Source organism: Aquarana catesbeiana, linkage group LG10, assembly GCF_042186555.1.
Source record: "Aquarana catesbeiana isolate 2022-GZ linkage group LG10, ASM4218655v1, whole genome shotgun sequence".
In the NCBI taxonomy this organism is placed as follows: domain Eukaryota; kingdom Metazoa; phylum Chordata; class Amphibia; order Anura; family Ranidae; genus Aquarana; species Aquarana catesbeiana.
Window position 1 is genome coordinate 139397970 of NC_133333.1, and position 20277 is coordinate 139418246.

General features: G+C 41.3%; 1 protein-coding gene across 1 annotated transcript in view; it reads left to right on the forward strand.

Annotated features, from left to right (window-relative positions):
* The window catches only part of LOC141110925 (sulfotransferase 2B1-like), a 131755-nt gene that overhangs the window by 36653 nt on the left and 74825 nt on the right, over nt 1-20277 (forward strand). The window contains exons 2-3 of the mRNA XM_073602724.1: nt 13600-13741; nt 17376-17584. Coding sequence (XP_073458825.1) covers nt 13606-13741; nt 17376-17584 — 345 coding nt within the window. The 5' untranslated portion in view covers nt 13600-13605. The remainder of the gene's footprint in view (nt 1-13599; nt 13742-17375; nt 17585-20277) is intronic.

Sequence of the window (20277 nt, forward strand, 5' to 3'; positions counted from 1 at the left end):
TTCTGTAATTTACACCGCTTTTAGTTTATGACTGCCTATGTCATTTCTTGAGGTGCTAAAATGGCAGGGCAGTACAAAACCCCCCCAAATGACCCCATTTTGGAAAGTAGACACCCCAAGGAAATTGCTGAGAGGCATGTTGAACCCATTGAATATTTATTTTTTTTGTCCCAAGTGATTGAATAATGACAAAAAAAAAAAAAATATTTACAAAAAGTTGTCACTAAATGATATATTGCTCACACAGGCCATGGGCCTATGTGGAATTGCACCCCAAAATACATTTAGCTGCTTCTCCTGAGTATGGGGATACCACATGTGTGGGACTTTTTGGGAGCTTAGCCGCGTACGGGGCCCCGAAAACCAAGCACCGCCTTCAGGATTTCTAAGGGTGTAAATTTTTGATTTCACTCTTCACTGCCTATCACAGTTTCGGAGGCCATGGAATGCCCAGGTGGCACAAAACCCCCCCAAATGACCCCATTTTGGAAAGTAGACACCCTAAGCTATTTGCTGAGAGGCATATTGAGTCCATGGAATATTTTATATTTTGACACAAGTTGCGGGAAAGTGACACTTTTTTTTTTTTTTTGCACAAAGTTGTCACTAAATGATATATTGCTCACACAGGCCATGGGCATATGTGGAATTGCACCCCAAAATACATTTAGCTGCTTCTCCTGAGTATGGGGATACCACATGTGTGGGACTTTTTGGGAGCCTAGCCGCATACGGGGCCCCGAAAACCAAGCACCGCCTTCAGGATTTCTAAGGGTGAAAATTTTTGATTTCACTCTTCACTGCCTATCACAGTTTCGGAGGCCATGGAATGCCCAGGTGGCACAAAACCCCCCCCCCCCAAATGACCCCATTTTGGAAAGTAGACACCCCAAGCTATTTGCTGAGAGGCATGGTGAGTATTTTGCAGCTCTCATTTGTTTTTGAAAATGAAGAAAGACAAGAAAAAACTTTTTTTTTTTCTTTTTTCAATTTTCAAAACTTTGTGACAAAAAGTGAGGTCTGCAAAATACTCACTATACCTCTCAGCAAATAGCTTGGGGTGTCTACTTTCCAAAATGGGGTCATTTGGGGGGGTTTTGTGCCACCTGGGCTTTCCATGGCCTCCGAAACTGTGATAGGCAGTGAAGAGTGAAATCAAAAATTCACGCCCTTAGAAAGCCTGAAGGCGGTGCTTGGTTTTCAGGGTCCCGTACGCGGCTAGGCTCCCAAAAAGTCTCACACATGTGGTATCCCCGTACTCAGGAGAAGCAGCAGAATGTATTTTGGGGTGTAATTTCACATATTCCCATGGCATGTTTGAGCAATATATCATTTAGTGACAACTTTGTGCAAAAAAAAAAAAAAAAAAAAAAAAATTTGTCTCTTTCCCGCAACTTGTGTCGCAATATAAAATATTCCATGGACTCGACATGCCTCTCAGCAAATAGCTTGGGGTGTCTACTTTCCAAAATGGGGTCATTTGGGGGGGTTTTGAACTGTCCTGGCATTTTATGCACAACATTTAGAAGCTTATGTCACACATCACTCACTCTTCTAACCACTTGAAGACAAAGCCCTTTCTGACACTTTTTGTTTACATGAAAAAGATATTTTTTTTTCCAAAAAAATTACTTTGAACCCCCAAACATTATATATTTTTTTAAAGCAAATGCCCTACAGATTTAAATGGTGGGTGTTTCATTTTTTTTTTCACACAGTATTTGCGCAGCGATTTTTCAAACGCATTTTTTTGGGAAAAAACACACTTTTTTAAATTTTAATGCACTAAAACACACTATACTGCCCAAATGTTTGATGAAATAAAAAAGATGATCTTAGGCCGAGTACATGGATACCAAACATGACATGCTTTAAAATTGCGCACAAACGTGCAGTGGCAACAAAATAAATACATTTTTAAAAGACTTTAAAAGCCTTTACAGGTTACCACTTTAGATTTACAGAGGAGGTCTACTGCTAAAATTACTGCCCTCGATCTGACCTTCGCGGCGATACCTCACATGCATGGTGCAATTGCTGTTTACGTTTGACGACAGACCACCGCTTGCTTTTTTTTTTTTTTTTTCTTTATTATTTTTTTGCTTTTTTATCTTATTTTTAAACTGTTCCTTTCATTTTTTTTTTTTTAAATCATTTTTATTGTTATCTCGGGGAATGTAAATAACCCCTATGATAGCAATAGGTAGTGACAGGTACTCTTACCTCAAAGCATCTGATGACACCAAGATCGGTGTGATAAAATGCTTCCCCAATTTCCCAATGGCGCTATTTACATCTGGCGAAATCTAAGTCATAAAATGCTCGTAGCTTCCGGTTTCTTAGGCCATAGAGATGTTTGGAGCCACTCTGGTCTCTGATCAGCTCTATGGTCAGCTGGCTGAATCACCGGCTGCATTCTCAGGTTCCCTGTTGAGACAGGAGAGCCAGAGAAAAACACGGAAGACGGTGGGGGGGGGCATTCCCTCCCACGGCTTGTAAAAGCAGTCTAGAGGCTAATTAGCTGCTAGGATTGCTTTTACATGAAAGCCGACCGCTGGCTGAAAAGAATGATACCAAGATGATACCTAAACCTGCAGGCATCATTCTGGTATAACCATTCAAAGTCGTGAATGGCGTACCTGAAGACAAAAAAATGGTTAACAATAAAGCACAGTAAACGGTAAAGTATAAATAATTACATACCTGAAAAACAAACATGATAAAACATAATAACAATAAAACATTGCAGAATAGAATACAGTAAAAAAGAGCAGAACAAGAGAGAGAGAATAGAGAGAGAGAGAACAATAAAACGACAACTATTTTTTTTTATTTTATATATATTTTTTTTTTTTTACACTTTTTTTGTAACTAACTTTTATAACGGTAACCGGTTCCAGGTTCGGGTCTCTCAAAATGCGATGGCATCTTGGGAGACCCTGTGAAAGTGTGCCTAGTCTGTGCAATGCTGTACCCTACGCTAATACTCAACTAGTGAATGGTAGCGTTCAGAACATTCACCAATGCAAAGACCAGGATTGTCAGGACAGGAGGGACAATAATAGCGGGTGTCACGCCTATATCCGCGCTTGCTGCAGACACAACATCTTTTTTGGGGGGCGTTGGGTAGGGGTACCCGGGAGGACATAAAGAAAATGCCTCTCATGCAGCCGACTGCATTTGGTTGGGGATGTGAATGGGGGAAGTACGGGCGCTGCAGAAGTGGTCGGTTCCCAATTAGGATTGGCGAATGCAGCAGGAAGGGCACTATGGGCACGACGGGCCTGTGTTTGTCTTTTTGGTGGCAGCAGGACACTACTTGTGCTTGCCACCTCACCAGCTTGAACTGCACTTATGGGACTCGCCACGTCACCAAGTGTTACTGCAGTGCTGGTTTGACTACGACCGGGGTGTACTAGGCCGCTGGCGCTTGCCAGTTCAATAAAAAGCTACCAAAAAAACTGTTAGCGATCGCAGGGATCAGGCCTGACTCTGCGAACGCTGCAGTTTAGTTTAGTGTTTTGTAAGTGACAGTGATCGATCGATACTGCACTTGGGTGGGCTGGGCCGGGCGGAGGGGCAAAATGCAGGTGCTAGCAGGTATCTGGGCTGATCCCGCTAACACTGCGTTTTTGGGAACCCTAAACTGCTGGGGACGCTAGTATAGATCTGATCGGATCAGATATTGATCCGTTCAGATACTATACCACTAAGGGAGCCGTATGCTGCATGCGTGGGTGTTAGCGGTACTGGCGCTAATCTGACACTGCTTGGGGCTGGTGCTTGCCAGTTCACCAAAATACTACCAAAAAAACTGTTAGCGATCGCAGGGATCAGGCCTGACTCTGCGAACGCTGCAGTTATGCATTTAGTGTTTTGTAAGTGTCAGTGATCGATCGATACTGCACTTGGGTGGGCTGGGCTGGGCCGGGCGGAGGGGCAAAATGCAGGTGCTAGCAGGTATCTGGGCTGATCCCGCTAACACTGCGTTTTTGGGAACCCTAAACTGCTGGGGACGCTAGTATAGATCTGATCGGATCAGATATTGATCCGTACAGATACTATACCACTAAGGGAGGTGTATGCTGCATGCGTGGGTGTTAGCGGTACTGGCGCTAATCTGACGCTGCTTGGGGCTGGTGCTTGCCAGTTCACCAAAATACTACCAAAAAAACTGTTAGCGATCGCAGGGATCAGGCCTGACTCTGCGAACGCTGCAGTTATGCGTTTAGTGTTTTGTAAGTGACAGTGATCGATCGATACTGCACTTGGGTGGGCCGGGCGGAGGGGCAAAACGCAGGTGCTAGCAGGTATCTGGGCTGATCCCGCTAACACTGTGTTTTTGGGAACCCTAAACTGCTGGGGACGCTAGTATAGATCTGATCGGATCAGATATTGATCCGATCAGATACTATACCACTAAGGGAGGCGTATGCTGCGTGCGTGGGTGTTAGCGGTACTGGCGCTAATCTGACGCTGCCTGGGGCGACGCATATCACCGCCGGGCGATCAGGGGGCTAAACCTTTATTCGGTAATAAACGGCGGGTGCCCTCACACTAAAAAAAATAAACAAACTAACCAGCGTCACCCGTAACACTTATACGGTGATCAGTGGTGAAAGGGTTAACTAGGGGGCCATCAAGGGGTTAAAACATTTATTAGATAGTATATGGGGGTCCCTGTCGCTATATAACGCTGACGGCGAACCTAAATATTTACGTCCCTAACTAGCGTCACCAGCGACACTAATACAGCGATCAGAAAAATGATCGCTTAGCGACACTGGTGACAGGGGGTGATCAAGGGGTTAAAACTTTATTAGGGGGGGTTAGGGGGGTATCCTAGACCTAAAGGGGGGTAATATTCACTGTCCCAACACTGTAACTGTCACAAACTGACACCAATGCAGTAATCAGAAAAAAAAAAAAAAAAACTGCTGGTGTCAGTTTGTGACAGGGAGGGGGGGGGGGATCGGGGGGCGATCGGGGGGGGATCGGGGTGTTTTGTGTGCCTGGCATGTTCTACTGTGTGTGTAGTGTTAGTGCACTCACATTGATGTCTTCTCTCCTCGGCGCTGCAACGAAATACCGAGCCGAGGAGAGATGACATCATTTCCTTTGCTGCTGTTTAGCATACAGCAGCAAAGGAAGTTATCTGATTGGCCGGCGGCGATCGCGAGCGGGGGGCCACGAACGGATGGCCTCCCCCTCATCTCCGATCGCCGTGGGACCAAAGACGACCGCCTCGGGCACGGGGGGGGGGTCCGATCGGACCCCCCACCCGCGGAAGGCAAATCACGTATATATACGTGATTTTGCCTGTCCGTGCCACCTTGCCGACGTAAATCGGCGTGAGGCGGTCGTCAAGTGGTTAAAGTAAAACCTTTTATCAGACTGTAGATTGTAAGGAAGGATCTCACTGATGTTCCCTTTCTAGATGCTGACATTACCTTTTGTGTTGATGGGTCTTGTAAAAAGGATGATAAAGGGGTACATCAAACGGCATACGCTATAGTAACACATGACCAGGTCATTGAAGCCAGACCCCTTCCCAGTTCCTACTCTACACAACAAGCTGAAATTATTGCCCTATCCAGGGCCTGTAGTCTAAGGGAAGGGAAGAAAATAAATATTTATACAGACAACCAATACGCTTTTTCTACTATACACATATTTGCCCAGCAATGGAAAAATAGGGGTATGATTACGTCCACAGGTAAACTAATCTCACATAGAGATCTTATCCTGGCCCTTCTAGAAAATGTACAGAAACCAACATAAGTGGCTATTTGTAAATGTACAGCACACAGAAAGGGAACAGATCCAATTGCTCTAGGGAATGCACTAACAGACAAGACCGCAAGGGAAGCTACTACAGGACCGCAAAAAACACACATATACTATACAGGTCCCCAAGAGAATGGTGAGGTACGGAAAGCTATTGATAAAACATGGTTATCAGAAATGCAGAAAACATCACCGGCAGGTGAAAAACAAAAGTGGTTATCTAAAGGGGCAACGCTGGTCAATGGTATATACACAAGTACAGAAGGTAAACCCATCTTACCTACATCACTATTTAGATATGCTGCATTATTGAGTCATGGGCAAGCCCATATCTCAAAAGGAGGGATGGTGCAGGTGATCAATAAAGTGTTCACAACATATGGGTTTACGAATGACTCTAGAGATTTTTGCCTCCGATGTCCGCTTTGTAACAGATACCATGCTCAAGGTGCCCTAAGACCCTTAAGAGGTCATTTCCCACAACCCTCTTATCCCTTTCACACTATATGCATGGATTTTATGATTATTGTTGTTTATAAAGTGGGCGGAAGCTTTTCCTATGACACACCCAAATGGGCAGTCAGTAGCCAAAGTACTTATTAAAGAGGTGATTCCACTTCATGGGATTCCCTCTGTGATTTACAGTGACAATGGCTCCCATTTTGTAAACCGAACAATACAACAAATTGGTAAATGGTACAATATTGACCTAAAAAAACCACTGTGTCTACCACCCACAATCTGTGGGCACAGTGGAGAGACACAATGGTACCTTAAAGAATAAACTAAGAAAATTGTTGAAGGAAACAGGGAAAAATAAATGGGTTTAGTGTTTGCCAATGGCATTGTTGAGTATAAGAATTACCCCTACTGCTAAAGGACTAACACCGTATGAAATGTTGTATGGTAAACCTTATTATATTCAATAACTAGCCACCGTTCCTCTCCCTAAAGAGGAAATAGACTTGACTTGTATAATAAGAATGTTCTCATAAAATATAACTGGGTCAGAATGTGTAAATGAGAAAAGAGCTACCCTAAGACTAAGATGCAAAGTATACCCCCATCAGTACAAGCATTACCAGGAAATTTTACTTGTTTTTCTAAAAATGACAGTAATGGTACAAATGTTGGCACACTGTCCCCTGAATACTGTGCAATTACAACCCTTACTACAGACATTAAGTATGAACTAAAATGGTTTCAGGAACAGAAACAGCAATTGGCTGATGTTTGGTGTTTGTGTGGAGATAAGAGACTAAGGCCCAGACTGCCACCTAGATGGGAGGGTAGTTGTGCCCTTACACGATTGCTGCTTCCCTTTTATATAGTTCCTATGAGTGATGAATCAATGAAACTACCAGGTAAATACTTTTTTTTAAACGAATTAAGCGAGAAACACCACAAGGATCATTTGACAATCAAGTGTATATAGGTGTTCCACGAGGAGTTCCAGATGAAATTAAAGCGCAGAATCAAATAACAGCCGGACTCACCTCACTCTTCATATGGGTCCAGCCCAACAAGAACGTCGACTGGATAAACTACATCTACTACAACCAGCAGAGGTTTGTGAATTACACCAGAGATGCTATCAAAGGTATAGCAGCACAATTGGACGCCACCTCTTTGACAGCGTGGCAGAACCGTATAGCGTTGGATATGTTGCTGGCAGAAAGGGGCGGGGTATGCAAAATGTTCGGCACCTTCTGCTGCACTTTTATTCCAAACAATACGGCACCTGATGGAAGTATCACCAAAGCCTTACAAGGCCTACAAATGCTATCCGAAGAATTAGCTGAGAACTCTGGTGTAGAGAACCCCCTGACAGGACTTTTCGGAAAATGGCTTGGTAAATGGGGTGATCTTGCAAAAAGTTTGCTTATCTCTATTGTCATGGCAGCCGCAGTTCTTACATTGTGTGAATGTTGCTGCATTCCCTGTATTAGGGGAATTCTTCAAAGACTGATTGACACATCTTTAACACAAACTATGCTCCTCCAGAGCGACACGGAACTATACTCGGAACTTGATGATGAATTTACAACTCTCGCTAAGGACTTATCTGTCTAAATGATAATACCTGGTAAAATGAAAAACCTGGAAATTTGAATTATTGACATTATTAGTATAAAAGGGGGGAGATGTTAGAGAAATTATACTTTAAATGTCAGTTATGAAAGACGCCATTTTGTTTATCATGGCCTAGAAATAAGCTATGAATTTAGGATTGAGCTAAAACTAGTAATAAAATGGAGTCAGCAATATAATATGCTTGGATATGCAGTTTTCTGAATGTATCCTGTATTTTTGTGTTGGCTTGGGGAGTTTTCAAGTCAGTATCCTGTAACCATTGTTATATGCAGATAACAGTCTGTAACAGACACTTCCACCTTTCCTGTTGTGTCCAGAATAAAGTTGAAAATACATGAGACTGGGCATTTTAAGACAGGAAAGGGGGGTGTCCAGGGCTTATAAAAAAAGACATGTACCACAGTATTCTCTTCAGAAATGATGAAGGCTGCATGAACGTGTAATTCATTTCTCTTGCATATGCAATAAATATTACCTTGATGCCCGAGGACGGTCTGAGATGGTGAAATTATTTCCCTAACAGCTAGATATATATACACATATATATATATATATATATATATATATATATATATACACACATATATATATATATATATTCATATATACATACACACACATACATCCTATGGGGCAAGGCAGTTTAATTTGAGTCCTTGCAATGGTCCTCTTGAACCTCATTGATATAAATATGAAATTCAATATCTCCATCACACCATCAAACGCAGTCACTGTGCCCATCAAACGCAGCCACTGTGCCATATCACATGCTCCCACTGTACCATCAAATGCTGCCCCCGTGCCTCCGTGCCCCCGTGCCCCCGTACCATATCAAATGCTCCCACTGTGCCCCGCCGCCCGCCCGCCGTCTGCCCGGCACTTACCCTGTGGGGCATTTTACTCATTTGTGGTCATATTTCACAAACAGTAGAAGGGTCTTAAAGGGGCATTAAATATCAGGATTGCTTTACATACAGAGTGCAGAGTTCATGGGGGTTACAGAGCAGTTACAGAGTGCAGGGGTGTCACTTGTAAACACAAAAACCAGACTTCTGTGTTTACAAGTGATTGTGATGAGCAGGCACCAAAGGGTCTGAGCCAGAGGTGGTGGAACTGAGTTCCACCAAGTCCCCCCTGAAAAAAAGCCCTGATAAATCTATTGACCATTTTCTATATCTTTTATTTACACCCTGGATAAGTTCCAGAATGCTGTAATAGTATCCCGTGGGACAGAAAAACATGAGGTTGCTAAAAGTCTTCTAAAGAAAGCAGCTGAATCCTTCTATTCAATCTAGTTCCTAGTTCTTTTCATGCATATCTAGTTTCTGTTAGATAATCATGATGCATCCAGTATATACTATATGTTCACATGCCATGCCTTGTCTTGGTATCATTACCAAGCAGGCAAACTAAATGTTTATCACATAGATTATCAACCAAGAAACCTATAACCTACGCTAATGTATTATACGTCGTTTTGTTTTGTTTTTTAGACAGATAGAGCTTTAATTTGGTAGCAAATTTGGATACAATTTTCCTTCTTTCCTTTTACAGGCAATAAATAGATAAAAATTTGAAAACAAAATGCAGCTTCCTGTAACTTTTCAGAACAAAATGTTCATGTAAATTACGCACCTCCATAAACTTACCTCAAAATGTAATCAACAAAGTCTGCACATTTAAATGATATCACATTAGTGGGGCTTTTATGTAACATAGCACAATGAAATGCATTTTACTTTAGTACTGTAGTGCTTTATTCCCCTTACGATGCTAATGCTACTTTACGACACACACAGGGAAAATAAATGTTTTTTGTAAATTGTTATGGTAATATTAACAAGGAATTACATCAGGTTGGCATGGGTAAAAATTAGCACAACAGCGCAGAGTGAATTCTTCATAGGCTTGGGATCGCTAAAAATTAGACTGACATTGTGTTCTTTAACGTGAGCATTTGATGCTTTTGCTGTGGCAGCAAATGTCATCCAGATCATCCAACGATATTGTTGTACTGTCGATTCCTCAAGAATGTTTTGAGGAACAAAACAACCAGCTTGGGGTGTTGACTTGGCCTCCAAATTCTCCAGATCTCAAAACAATCAAACATCTGTGAGGGCTTTACCTTGCAACTTACAGGATTTAAAGTGCGAGTAAACCCCCATTTCTGACTTTTACCTATAGGTAAGCCTATAATAAGGGGGACTGTAAATTTCTGCTAAACGTGCACCGTTTAGGAAATATTTACTGTAAATGCAGCCAGTGACGTCACCGGTTCTCTGAAGGAAAGTCCACCCAGGCCGTTCCTGCAGAGTCCTGTGCTGTAAGCGACGGCTCCCGCGTGCAATGCACAGGAGTGATGTTATAGCAACTCACACAGCCGAAGTCCGCAAACCCGGAAGGAAGACCAGGTGAACAATGAAGCCCTCTCAGTGGTGACAGTGTAGCGCTGAAGGGCTTCATTTTCAGGTAAGTTTCACATCATGTGCTAGTATGCGATGCATACTAGCACATTATGCCTTTACTTTGCCGGTTGGGGGAAAAAAACGGCCGTTTACTACCACTTTAAAGGATCTGCTGCTGATGGCTTGGTGCCAGATGACACAGCATACCTTCAGTGGTCTAGTGGCGTCTATGCCTCAATTGGTCAGCAAAAAAGACTGTTTTGGTGGCAAAAGGGGGACCTACTAAATATAAGGTGGGTGGTCATAAATGTATGGCTTATTGGTGTATCTAAACATTTAACACACTGCATAATTATTTATTTGTTTTACACTTTTTTTTCTTCAAGGGGTGTATAGACCTGGTAAGTGGAGACAAGATCCAGACCCCTCATGCAGCTACAGCAGGAGATCACTTGAAATAGCCATCAGCCAGCAATTGATCACTATAGCAGTATATATAGTAATATATCAGCTCTGCCCAGTTCTCCTGGAAGGAAGTGTGGTGAAGTCATAACAATCCTGATACAAACATTACGTGGAAGAATAGTGTTTGCATTAACATCTACAGCACACTTTGATGGAGTGATCTGTATTAGCATCAGAAGCCCATGAGTTGATTGTTTCAGCTCCCAGGTATAGTGCTGGACTTCCGTTGTCTGCATTTCTGCGTAACCCACCTCAACATAGTGCTGCAATGTCAAAACAATTGTTTTCTAAGTGCCCTTGCGTTGAGCCTGCATTGATCCATGCAGGTCAATTAAGTTCAATGGACATAGTATGAACAAGCCCTACTCTTGCCTTAACTTGTTACTTCCTGAGCTAGAAATGCACAATATAAACTCCCTTGACTTCCCCATAACGTTGACTAATCACTTATTGATTTCTGCATTGACTTTGCTCTTTGTTCTGCTTCACTGAATAGAACAATGTGTTCCTTGGCACAGAGTTGTTTATATTGTTACAGAGCTTTATTCGTATATTTTTCCCTGTCTTTTACAGGTGTGTTTTTTCTTTGCAAAATTGACACTGATGTGGCAGGGTCACTTTATTCCGCTTTTACACTGGGTGACGTTGCTGTGGCATATCTTTGTAGAAAAAGGGCCACAGATATAATTAGAAAAGGTACAATTTCTGGGGAAATTGTGAAAGTGTTCTTGCCTCTACAACTGGAGTGGGCGGAGTAACTGGGTGGGGTGGAGTGGCTTGAGTAACTGTGAAAAGTGTTAAAAAGCTTAATATTTTAAAAAGTATAAATAGTAGTAAAAAAGTTCCATCATTCGCTGAAAGAGCTGAACATTTTTTTCAAAAGTAATTTTTTTTTTTCAAAAATGAATTTTTTTTAATCAAAAATGATTTTTTTTTCTTCAAAAATGATTTTTTTTTTCAAAAGTATTTTTTTTTTTCAAAGGTAATTTTTTTTTTCAAAAATGAATTTTTTTTATTTCAAAAATAATTTTTTTTTCGAAATTATTATTTTTTTTAAAGTAATTTTTTTTTCAAAAATAATTTTTTTTTTTCAAAAATATTTTTTTTTCAAATATATTTTTTTTTCAAAAATAATTTTTTTTTTAAAAGAAATTTTTTTTTCAAAAATATTTTTTTTTTTCAAAAATAATTTTTTTTTTTTCAAAAATATTTTTTTTTTTTCAAAAATTATTTTTTTACTTTTTTCAAAAATTTTTTCATTTTTTTCAAAAATATTTTTTTTTTTTTTACATGGGGCGGTCATAATGTTTTGGCTGATCATGGGGTGGTCATAATGTTTTGGCTGATCATGGGGTTGTCAGCTTTTGTCACTTCCCACTCTAGTTTTGAACATTTCGCCATTCATTCCTATGGGACCAATTTCGCCGCAAAAACGTCATTTCGTGGACCATTCGGCAAAACATTCCACAAAGTAATAACACACCAATCGGGAACAATCCGCTCGTTTCGGTATATTATTTGTCTCTGTAGTGTGAAAACTGTGGGAGGAGTCTACAAGCATTATCAAGTCTAGCAGATGAAGTCACGTGCATTTGGAGTGTTTCAGCATCTTGTGTTTACAACCACTGTTTCCTAGCAACGCTCATGCCCTGTTTATGCTTCCCAAATACTGCTTCATCAAAACTGCCCCATCAGAATTACCCCATCAAAACTGCCCCATCATATTCCTCTATTATAAATCAGTACATGGTGTGTCTGTCCCCTCCCCCGGGCTCTGTAATCAGCTGAGATGCTCCAGCCACCTTCCCCCCCTGTGTATAACAGAAGCTTTGGTAACCATGGCAACAAAACAAACACTAACAGTACACTCTGATTAATGGCTAAAATTTCCTGAAATGACCTCTAAACAAATGGCCGTATTTTAAAAACTATACATCCTACAGCGAAGATCTTTATATTGTGAGAATCACAAGACCCAGACCTAGATTTTGATGTATAGTATGTCTCTGAAATATTAAAAATGAAGGCACAGTCGCAGTTTAGAAATTGCCCTTCAAATTTGGAGGGGGCTAGAGTGTAGTTTCAATGAATGTCAATGGACGGCGTGAGTTGCAAACAAATGGTCATATTGTGAAAACTATCAGGACTATGGCTTAGCTGTGGACATGTTTAGTGGCAGCAGGGATAGCTGAACGTTTTGATATAAGATTTGTGTAGGTGGGCTTGAAAATGAGGGAGTGGCGGCAGTTTAGAAATCATGTTCTGATTTTCCAGCTTTTGTCATCTCCCACTCTAGTTTCCCCATTCATTCCTATGGGACCAATTTCGCCGCAAAAACGACGATATTTCGTGAACCATTCGGCGAAACGTTCCACAAAGTAATAGCACACCATTTGGGAACAATCCGCACGTTTCGGTATATTACTTGTCTATGTAGTGTAAAAACTGTGGGAGGAGTTAGGGTGGTAAATTTGGCTATAATAATAAGAATAATATATATGTGAGATAACAGTAAGTGGTCTTGCTATGCAAGAACACTTAATGAAGGAAAATATCTGTGAGCAACAAGCACATCTGATGTTAATGCAGCATTTTTAGGAGACAAAAGATAAGGAAATGTGATTGTATTGAAGAGTTGTACTGAGTGTTTTCGCTTAGACATACACTTACCCTGTTTGACCAATGAACTCTGACCAAATGATAGTTTGATTTGACTTTTTGAGACCTTTGGGAGCAGTAGTTATCTCTAATCTCTATGTAGGTAGTGTAATCATTACTGAGCAGTTAGCTCTAGATTGTGTCATTGGTTTTGTTCATTTATAACATTTGTATTTTCATCTCATTACAGATAAACATGTCATTTGATCATTTTGAGTACAAAGGAGTCAGACTTGCCCATAAAGTTCATTCAGAAAAGAGTATCAATTATGTGGAAAATGAATTTAAAGTCTCAGATGATGATATTTTCAATGTTACCTACCCCAAATCAGGTAAATAAAAGCAAATCTATTAGTTACAAGTCTACAGTAACTGTTGTTTTGAGTGCTTTAGCCATTGACATATCTACTATAAGGTTTGGCCTATACTGCCAGTATGATCACCTACCGAATATGTCCCCTCCAAAGGCAGCTCAACTCTCCAAAAAAAACATGGCAGTTTAATCCAACATAGCTATACTTCTTAAAATGCAGTACATTTTTGCAGTACAGTCACTTGAAGTGTAAAGAGACAATAATCTTCTCAGTCTTGTGCCTGCTAAGATAGTTGGCAGCTTACTGAGTGAGCATGAAGAAGGGGTGGGTCTGTCTAAGGACTAAATTAAAAAGAAGTACAGCCAAAGCTCTTCTGTGCATCACTGGAGTGCAGTTCATTCTGCACTCCTGTGACCCGTTTTCAGCAGACAGTGGGCTGAAACCTGTTGTTCGCTGACGTTACAGAGCCATATGGTCGTGATCTTTTCCAAGCCTGGCCAGCACCTGGCTCAGCCTCTCAGTGAGCCACTGAGAGGCTGAGCCAGCCATTCCCACCCCCTCCACATCCCAGAGCTCCAGTGAGCGCAGGGGGGCAGAGCAGAGAGCTGATGATTGACAGTCACCAGCTCTCTGTACATAAAGCAGTGAGAACTGAGCAATTAGCAGTTTTGATTGCTCAGTTCTGAGTCTTAGAGCCAGTGTGGGACAGATACAGCCTCAGACCAATGCTGCATCCACCTAGGTAAGTATGATTTCTCATAGAAAAAAAAAAAGAAGAAAACTTCTTGTCCAGCTTCCCCTACATACAGGGAAGCTAGATTATACCATTAACAAATATATAAATAGTTACACTGAATTGCCACTACATGTCATCATCAAGACTCTTGGAGTTTCACTACAGAATGATTTTGTTACTGCAGACTGGAGAAAGCAGTTCTATTCTGATTCCAATTGTTGTATTAGTGACTATCCCTTTCTAAGACCTCTATGATTGGTCTGTATATAGTAGAGAAACTGACTGCAGAAAGTCTTCGTCAAATAACTGAACTGACAGCAAACACGCAAAATCCATGAATGACTTTATTGCATGCAGAAAGCTGTGGCATTACAATAAAATGCTGTAGATTGATGTAGTAGTCGTTTAGGTGATCAAAAAGGAGTATTGGCCTTTCCTAGCCCCAGTGTGTTTCTTGTAGGAGGAAGGATGCAATACACAAGCCCACACTCAGGAAAAGGAAATACAGAAAATAACATAAAATACAAAAAATGTATACAAGGTGGCAACATAATGAAAACAATTAGGCTTGGTTTACCCTGGGGCAGCTTCAAAGTTGCCCGACACTGAAGCCGCCCCACACAGCGCAACTTCGGCATGGCTTGCAAGCGACTTCTTTAATAGAAGTCAATGCAAGACGCTCCGTAGTCACTCCCAAGTAGTGCAGGAACCTTTTTCTAAGATTAGAACAGTTCCATTGCACTTAATGGACTGACAATTCACCCCAATGTGAACCGACACTTAACCTGAAAACAACGCAGGCTGAATACACAAATGCATTTTCTATATCCTGCAGAGGCGGCACATGTTCCACTGTCACTTTTTCCATAAAAAGTGGGATTATTGTTTTTCCATACAATATTTATAAGGCAGAGAATGCATATGTAGCACACCCCCCGTAGGGACTGCTGGTGAACTTGGATCCCCCACTCCTGCCCAGCCAGGCAGAACGAATTTTCACAAGCACCCAGAATCAGAGAACAGTCTGTGACTTTGTTTTTGTTATTTATTTAGGGGTTAATAACTAGAATAGGAATGGAAGGCTATGGGATGTCCACTTGACTTCAGCAAAACTTTAAAATCTCAAGGCTAACTCTCACACCTGTCCTCCCCACTGACTCTTCACCAACCCACCCGGCTGACTCTCAGGAGATCTCTCGGGAAGGATGACGACTTAAAGTGATTCTAAAGCCTCTTTTTATTTAAAAAAATACAGAAAAAAAACCCTAACGGGGCTTTAAAGCAGCCAATAAATACGAGATGGATAATCAAAGTATAATTTTATTGGTACAAAAATATTATGTAGCAAAATGATTCTGACCTATAGAGTCAGGACATGAACTGGAATACAGTATGCAATAAAAATATAAAAAATACAAAAAATACAACGGACAGTGCCCATAATCGGGAACAATGTGCAATACAGTGTATAGGACAACAGAAGAATGTTAGCTATTAAATATTAAAATCCTGACGCGTTTCGACCCTGAATGGGTCTTCTTCAGAGGATAATTGTCAACTGTGGAAATATAATCATGTATCAGACAAAATATAACGTTCAACAATAGCAAACTTACATATATAACTCACAGTGCATCTATTGGTCTTGTATAATTACCAATCACACAATTCCCGATAGTGTTGGATGTTTCCGATGAAAAAAATATATATATATATGGTCCCTCCTGAGCCAATGTCTACCCCAATGCTGGGTCAACTCCTCAAATGGCGGGCGGTGGGCCAGGCATGCCTTACGAGGAATCGTGCGTTTTTTACCTCCCACACAAAGGGGAGGGGAGCAGGGAGAGGCGGGCAGCAGGCACTCACCGCACCCTGGGTGAAGTGACGAAGGTACTGCAATCAATTTAGAACAGAAAAACATTAGTTAATGCTTATAGGGGAATATAAATTCCCCTAATAAGGGCATGGTAGAATGTAAGTGTGGGGGCATGCAGGGGCAAACAGCCTCTTTTTATTTATTTTTTTTAAATAACAAACATGTTATTACCTCCTCTGTGCAGTTGGTTTTGCACAGAGCAGCCGGGATCCTTCTCGTCTCAGGTCCCTCTTCGCTGCTTCTGGCCCCTCCCTCCTGTTGAGTGTCCCCACAGCAAACAGCTTGCTATGGGGGCACCCAAGCCGAGCTGCCGCTCTGTGTGTCCATTCAGATAAGGAGCGGCCCGTTTGCCCCCCCTCTCCTGCCTGGCTAACTGACTTTGATTGACAGCCGCAGGGGTCAATGACGCCACTGCTATATCTCAGTCCATCAGGAGGGAGAGTCTTAGACGGCCGAGGGACTTGTGGAAATCGCTGGACAGAGATGGGGCTCAGGTAGGTATTAGGGGGTTTTGGGGAGGTTGCTGCCCACAGAAGGCTTTTTATCTTAATGCTATGTGCGCCGCATTCTTTCTCTCAGCCAAGCCACGCCTAAAAATGAATGTCCCACCCCTAATTGAAATAAGACTCTGCTTACATACAAAAAAGTGTCCCTATTAATTTTTTCAGAATGTTGGCCACTATGCTACTATCACTGTTCGTCACTGTGCATCATTATTTGTAAACTGATCTTAGGTAACTCTAACTTAGCTGAAATCCTTTTAAATCTGTGGGAGTGTGGATGCAATCCTCCAAGATTCACTATATAACACAATGCAGAAGATTTAATAAAACTGGAATTCTCAGAATTTGGTGCAGCTGCGCATGGTAGCCAATCAGCTTCTAACTTCAGCTTGTTCAGTTCAGCTTTGACAATATAATCTGGAAGCTGATTGGTTTCTATGTAGAGCTGGATCATATTTTGCACAGTCCAGTTTTAGTAAACCACCCCCACAGGCTTTTTTTTGTTATCCATATAGATTGTGTTTGGATTGTTTACAGGTACAAATTGGATGATAGAGATCTTGAGTTTAATCAAACACAATGGGGATGCAACAATATGTCAGAGTATACCAAGCTTTGAAAGAGCACCATGGCAAGAGACTGTTGAATTTCAAGAACAAGAAGAAAAACTTACCCAGCCAAGAATTATATCCTCCCACCTCCCCCACCACTTATTTGCAAAATCGTTTTTCAAATCCAAAGCAAAGGTGGGTATGAGACAACCTGACTATTATATATGCTTTGAAATCTAAATTACTGCCTTAGGAACTGTACAAAAGTTAAAGCTAGCATTTACTTACCTTTAAAAGGTACCTATATCCAAACTGGGTATGTGGTATTAAACTCACTTTTGACAAAACTGCTGACAGGCAGGGTTTTTATGACATAAATAACATGAAAGAATAAAAAGGATTCCCTGGATCAACACACGCAGTAATGAATTTCAGACAACAGACAATGCAAGGTTTGCTGTCTTGGCTGTGTCAACCATACCACCGTGGAATAAACAAAAACAATATCTGGTACAGTCGTTAGCCAATCACCACTAGCTTCCTCAGAGCGAGCAGGGGTTTACCTGCATCATCTTTTAATACCATTTACTCAATGTAGAAATGCATTTTCACCACAAGATGCCATGCATTAACACTTCTCCTCCATATTCATCACGCTATTATAGCTAAAATACCACTGAGTGCTTACAGATCAAATATATTGGTGATTCTAAGTACGGACAATTCTTGTAATTTTCAGCAAAAAGGAGGGGGTGGACACAGAACTTACATAAATAGCCAAAACAATAGGGAATAAATGAACAAAAAGGGGCAAGCTCATCTTAAAGAGATACTCTACTGGGGGCATCTGGCAAGTAATTATCCAACTATTGAGTACCAGTTGAAGGTCCTCCAGGAAAGGTTGTAAACTACATTCTTTGTTGAGGCCACTGGGAATTAAAGTTCCAGGTCTATAAATTCACATTTTTTCCTTATGTTGAAGAATGGCATCAAAATCACCTCTTCTAGTAAGTAAATTTAGAACACACAGTGGGAAGAACAAGTATTTGATACACTGCCGATTTTGCAGGTTTTCCTACTTACAAAGCATGTAGAGGTCTGTAATTTTTATCATAGGTACTCTTCAACTGTGAGAGACGAAATCTAAAACAAAAATCCAGAAAATCACATTGTTTGATTTTTAAGTAATTATTTTGCATTTTATTGCATGACATAAGTATTTGATCACCTACCAACCAGTAAGAATTCCGGCTCTCACAGACCTGTTATTTTATCTTTAAGAAGTCCTCCTGTTCTCCATTTATTAACTGTATGAACTCATTACATGTATAAAAGACACCTGTCCACACACTCAATCAAACAGACTCCAACCTCTCCACAATGGCCAAGACCAGAGAGCTGTGTAAGGACATCAGGGATAAAATTGTAGACCTTCACAAGGCTGGGATGGGCTACAGGACAATAGGCAAGCAGCTTGGTGAAAAGGCAACAACTGTTGAAGCAATTATTAGAAAATGGAAGAAGTTCAAGATTACGGTCAATCTCCCTTGGTCTGGGGCACCATGCAAGATCTCACCTCTTGGGGCATCAATGATCATGAGGAAGGTGAGGGATCAGCCCAGAACTACACGGCAGGACCTGGTCAATGACCTGAAGAGAGTTGGGACCACAGTTTTAAAGAAAACTATTATTAACACACTACGCCGTCATGGATTAAAATCCACTGTATATGCCCTTCACTCTTAAACCACTGGGGTTGCCCTGATGAAAATGGGCAAAATGCACTGCAGGTGGAGGCTCATCATCCTTTTTTTTTTATACTTTTTACGTGTTCACCAATTCTAACACAAAGTGGTCTCTAGTGTTTTGTCCACATAGGCCTTATTGCTTGGGCAGTATAGCATATGTACTACTCTAGTCATAGAGCAGTTAATGAATTTGTGGATCTTGAAGTTCTTTGTCGCGTCAAGATTGGTGAACCAATCGGTTTTATGGACATATTTACAAATGTGGCAGTGTCCACAAGCATGCATCCCACAGATAGGTGTGAGATCAGTCAACCAATTTTTAGTTGGAGTTCTCTGGTACTCAGAGTGAACCAAGGTATCATTAAGATTATCGGCTCTACGTGGGGTCATTAGAGGTCGCAGTCCCACTATAACCACAATAAGCGGAGATCTGGTTAAAATGTGCCAATGCTTTTTGAAAATGGTCTTGACTTGATGCCACTGGGAGCCATCTTTGGCGATAATTCTTGAGTGCTCCAACTTTTTAGTTAACCCAAAAAAAGATGAAATACAGATCCTGTTTCCTTAAAGCAGATTAAACAGCACAGTGCTTGTGCTATGTAATCTGCCCCTCTCTAAACTGTAAAAAACCTGGATCCTGCCACTTTTACAGTGGCCACTGCCAGCCTGTCTATTATAGGCAGGCATACCACACTGTGCAAGTCTTTTATTAAAATGAGGTTTGCAAATACATTTTTAGAGCTATCTTCAGGCTGCCTCACGGCCGCTTTACATCTCCAATACATGGCTTCTGTAGAGAGGGCTGAGCGGCCACTTGATCTCCCCAGCTGACGTTAGAGGGAGATCTCAGCCTCTCCTGCAGTAGCCATGTATTGGAGATGTAAAGAGGCCGCAAGTCACGTGACCGGCCTGAAAATCGCTCTAAAAAGCTATTTACACGCCTCATTTTTATAAAAGACTTACACAGTGTGGTATGCCTGCCTATAATAGAGGGGCTGGCAGTAATTTATCATTTTGCATTAACAAACACTTTAACTTCATTTTCATTTATTTCTAATTTCCCCACTAGTTTCTCACTTTTACACTTACCGCCCTCTTCCTGGCTCTCCTTATGGTGTTATGAGAATATCCTTGTTCCCT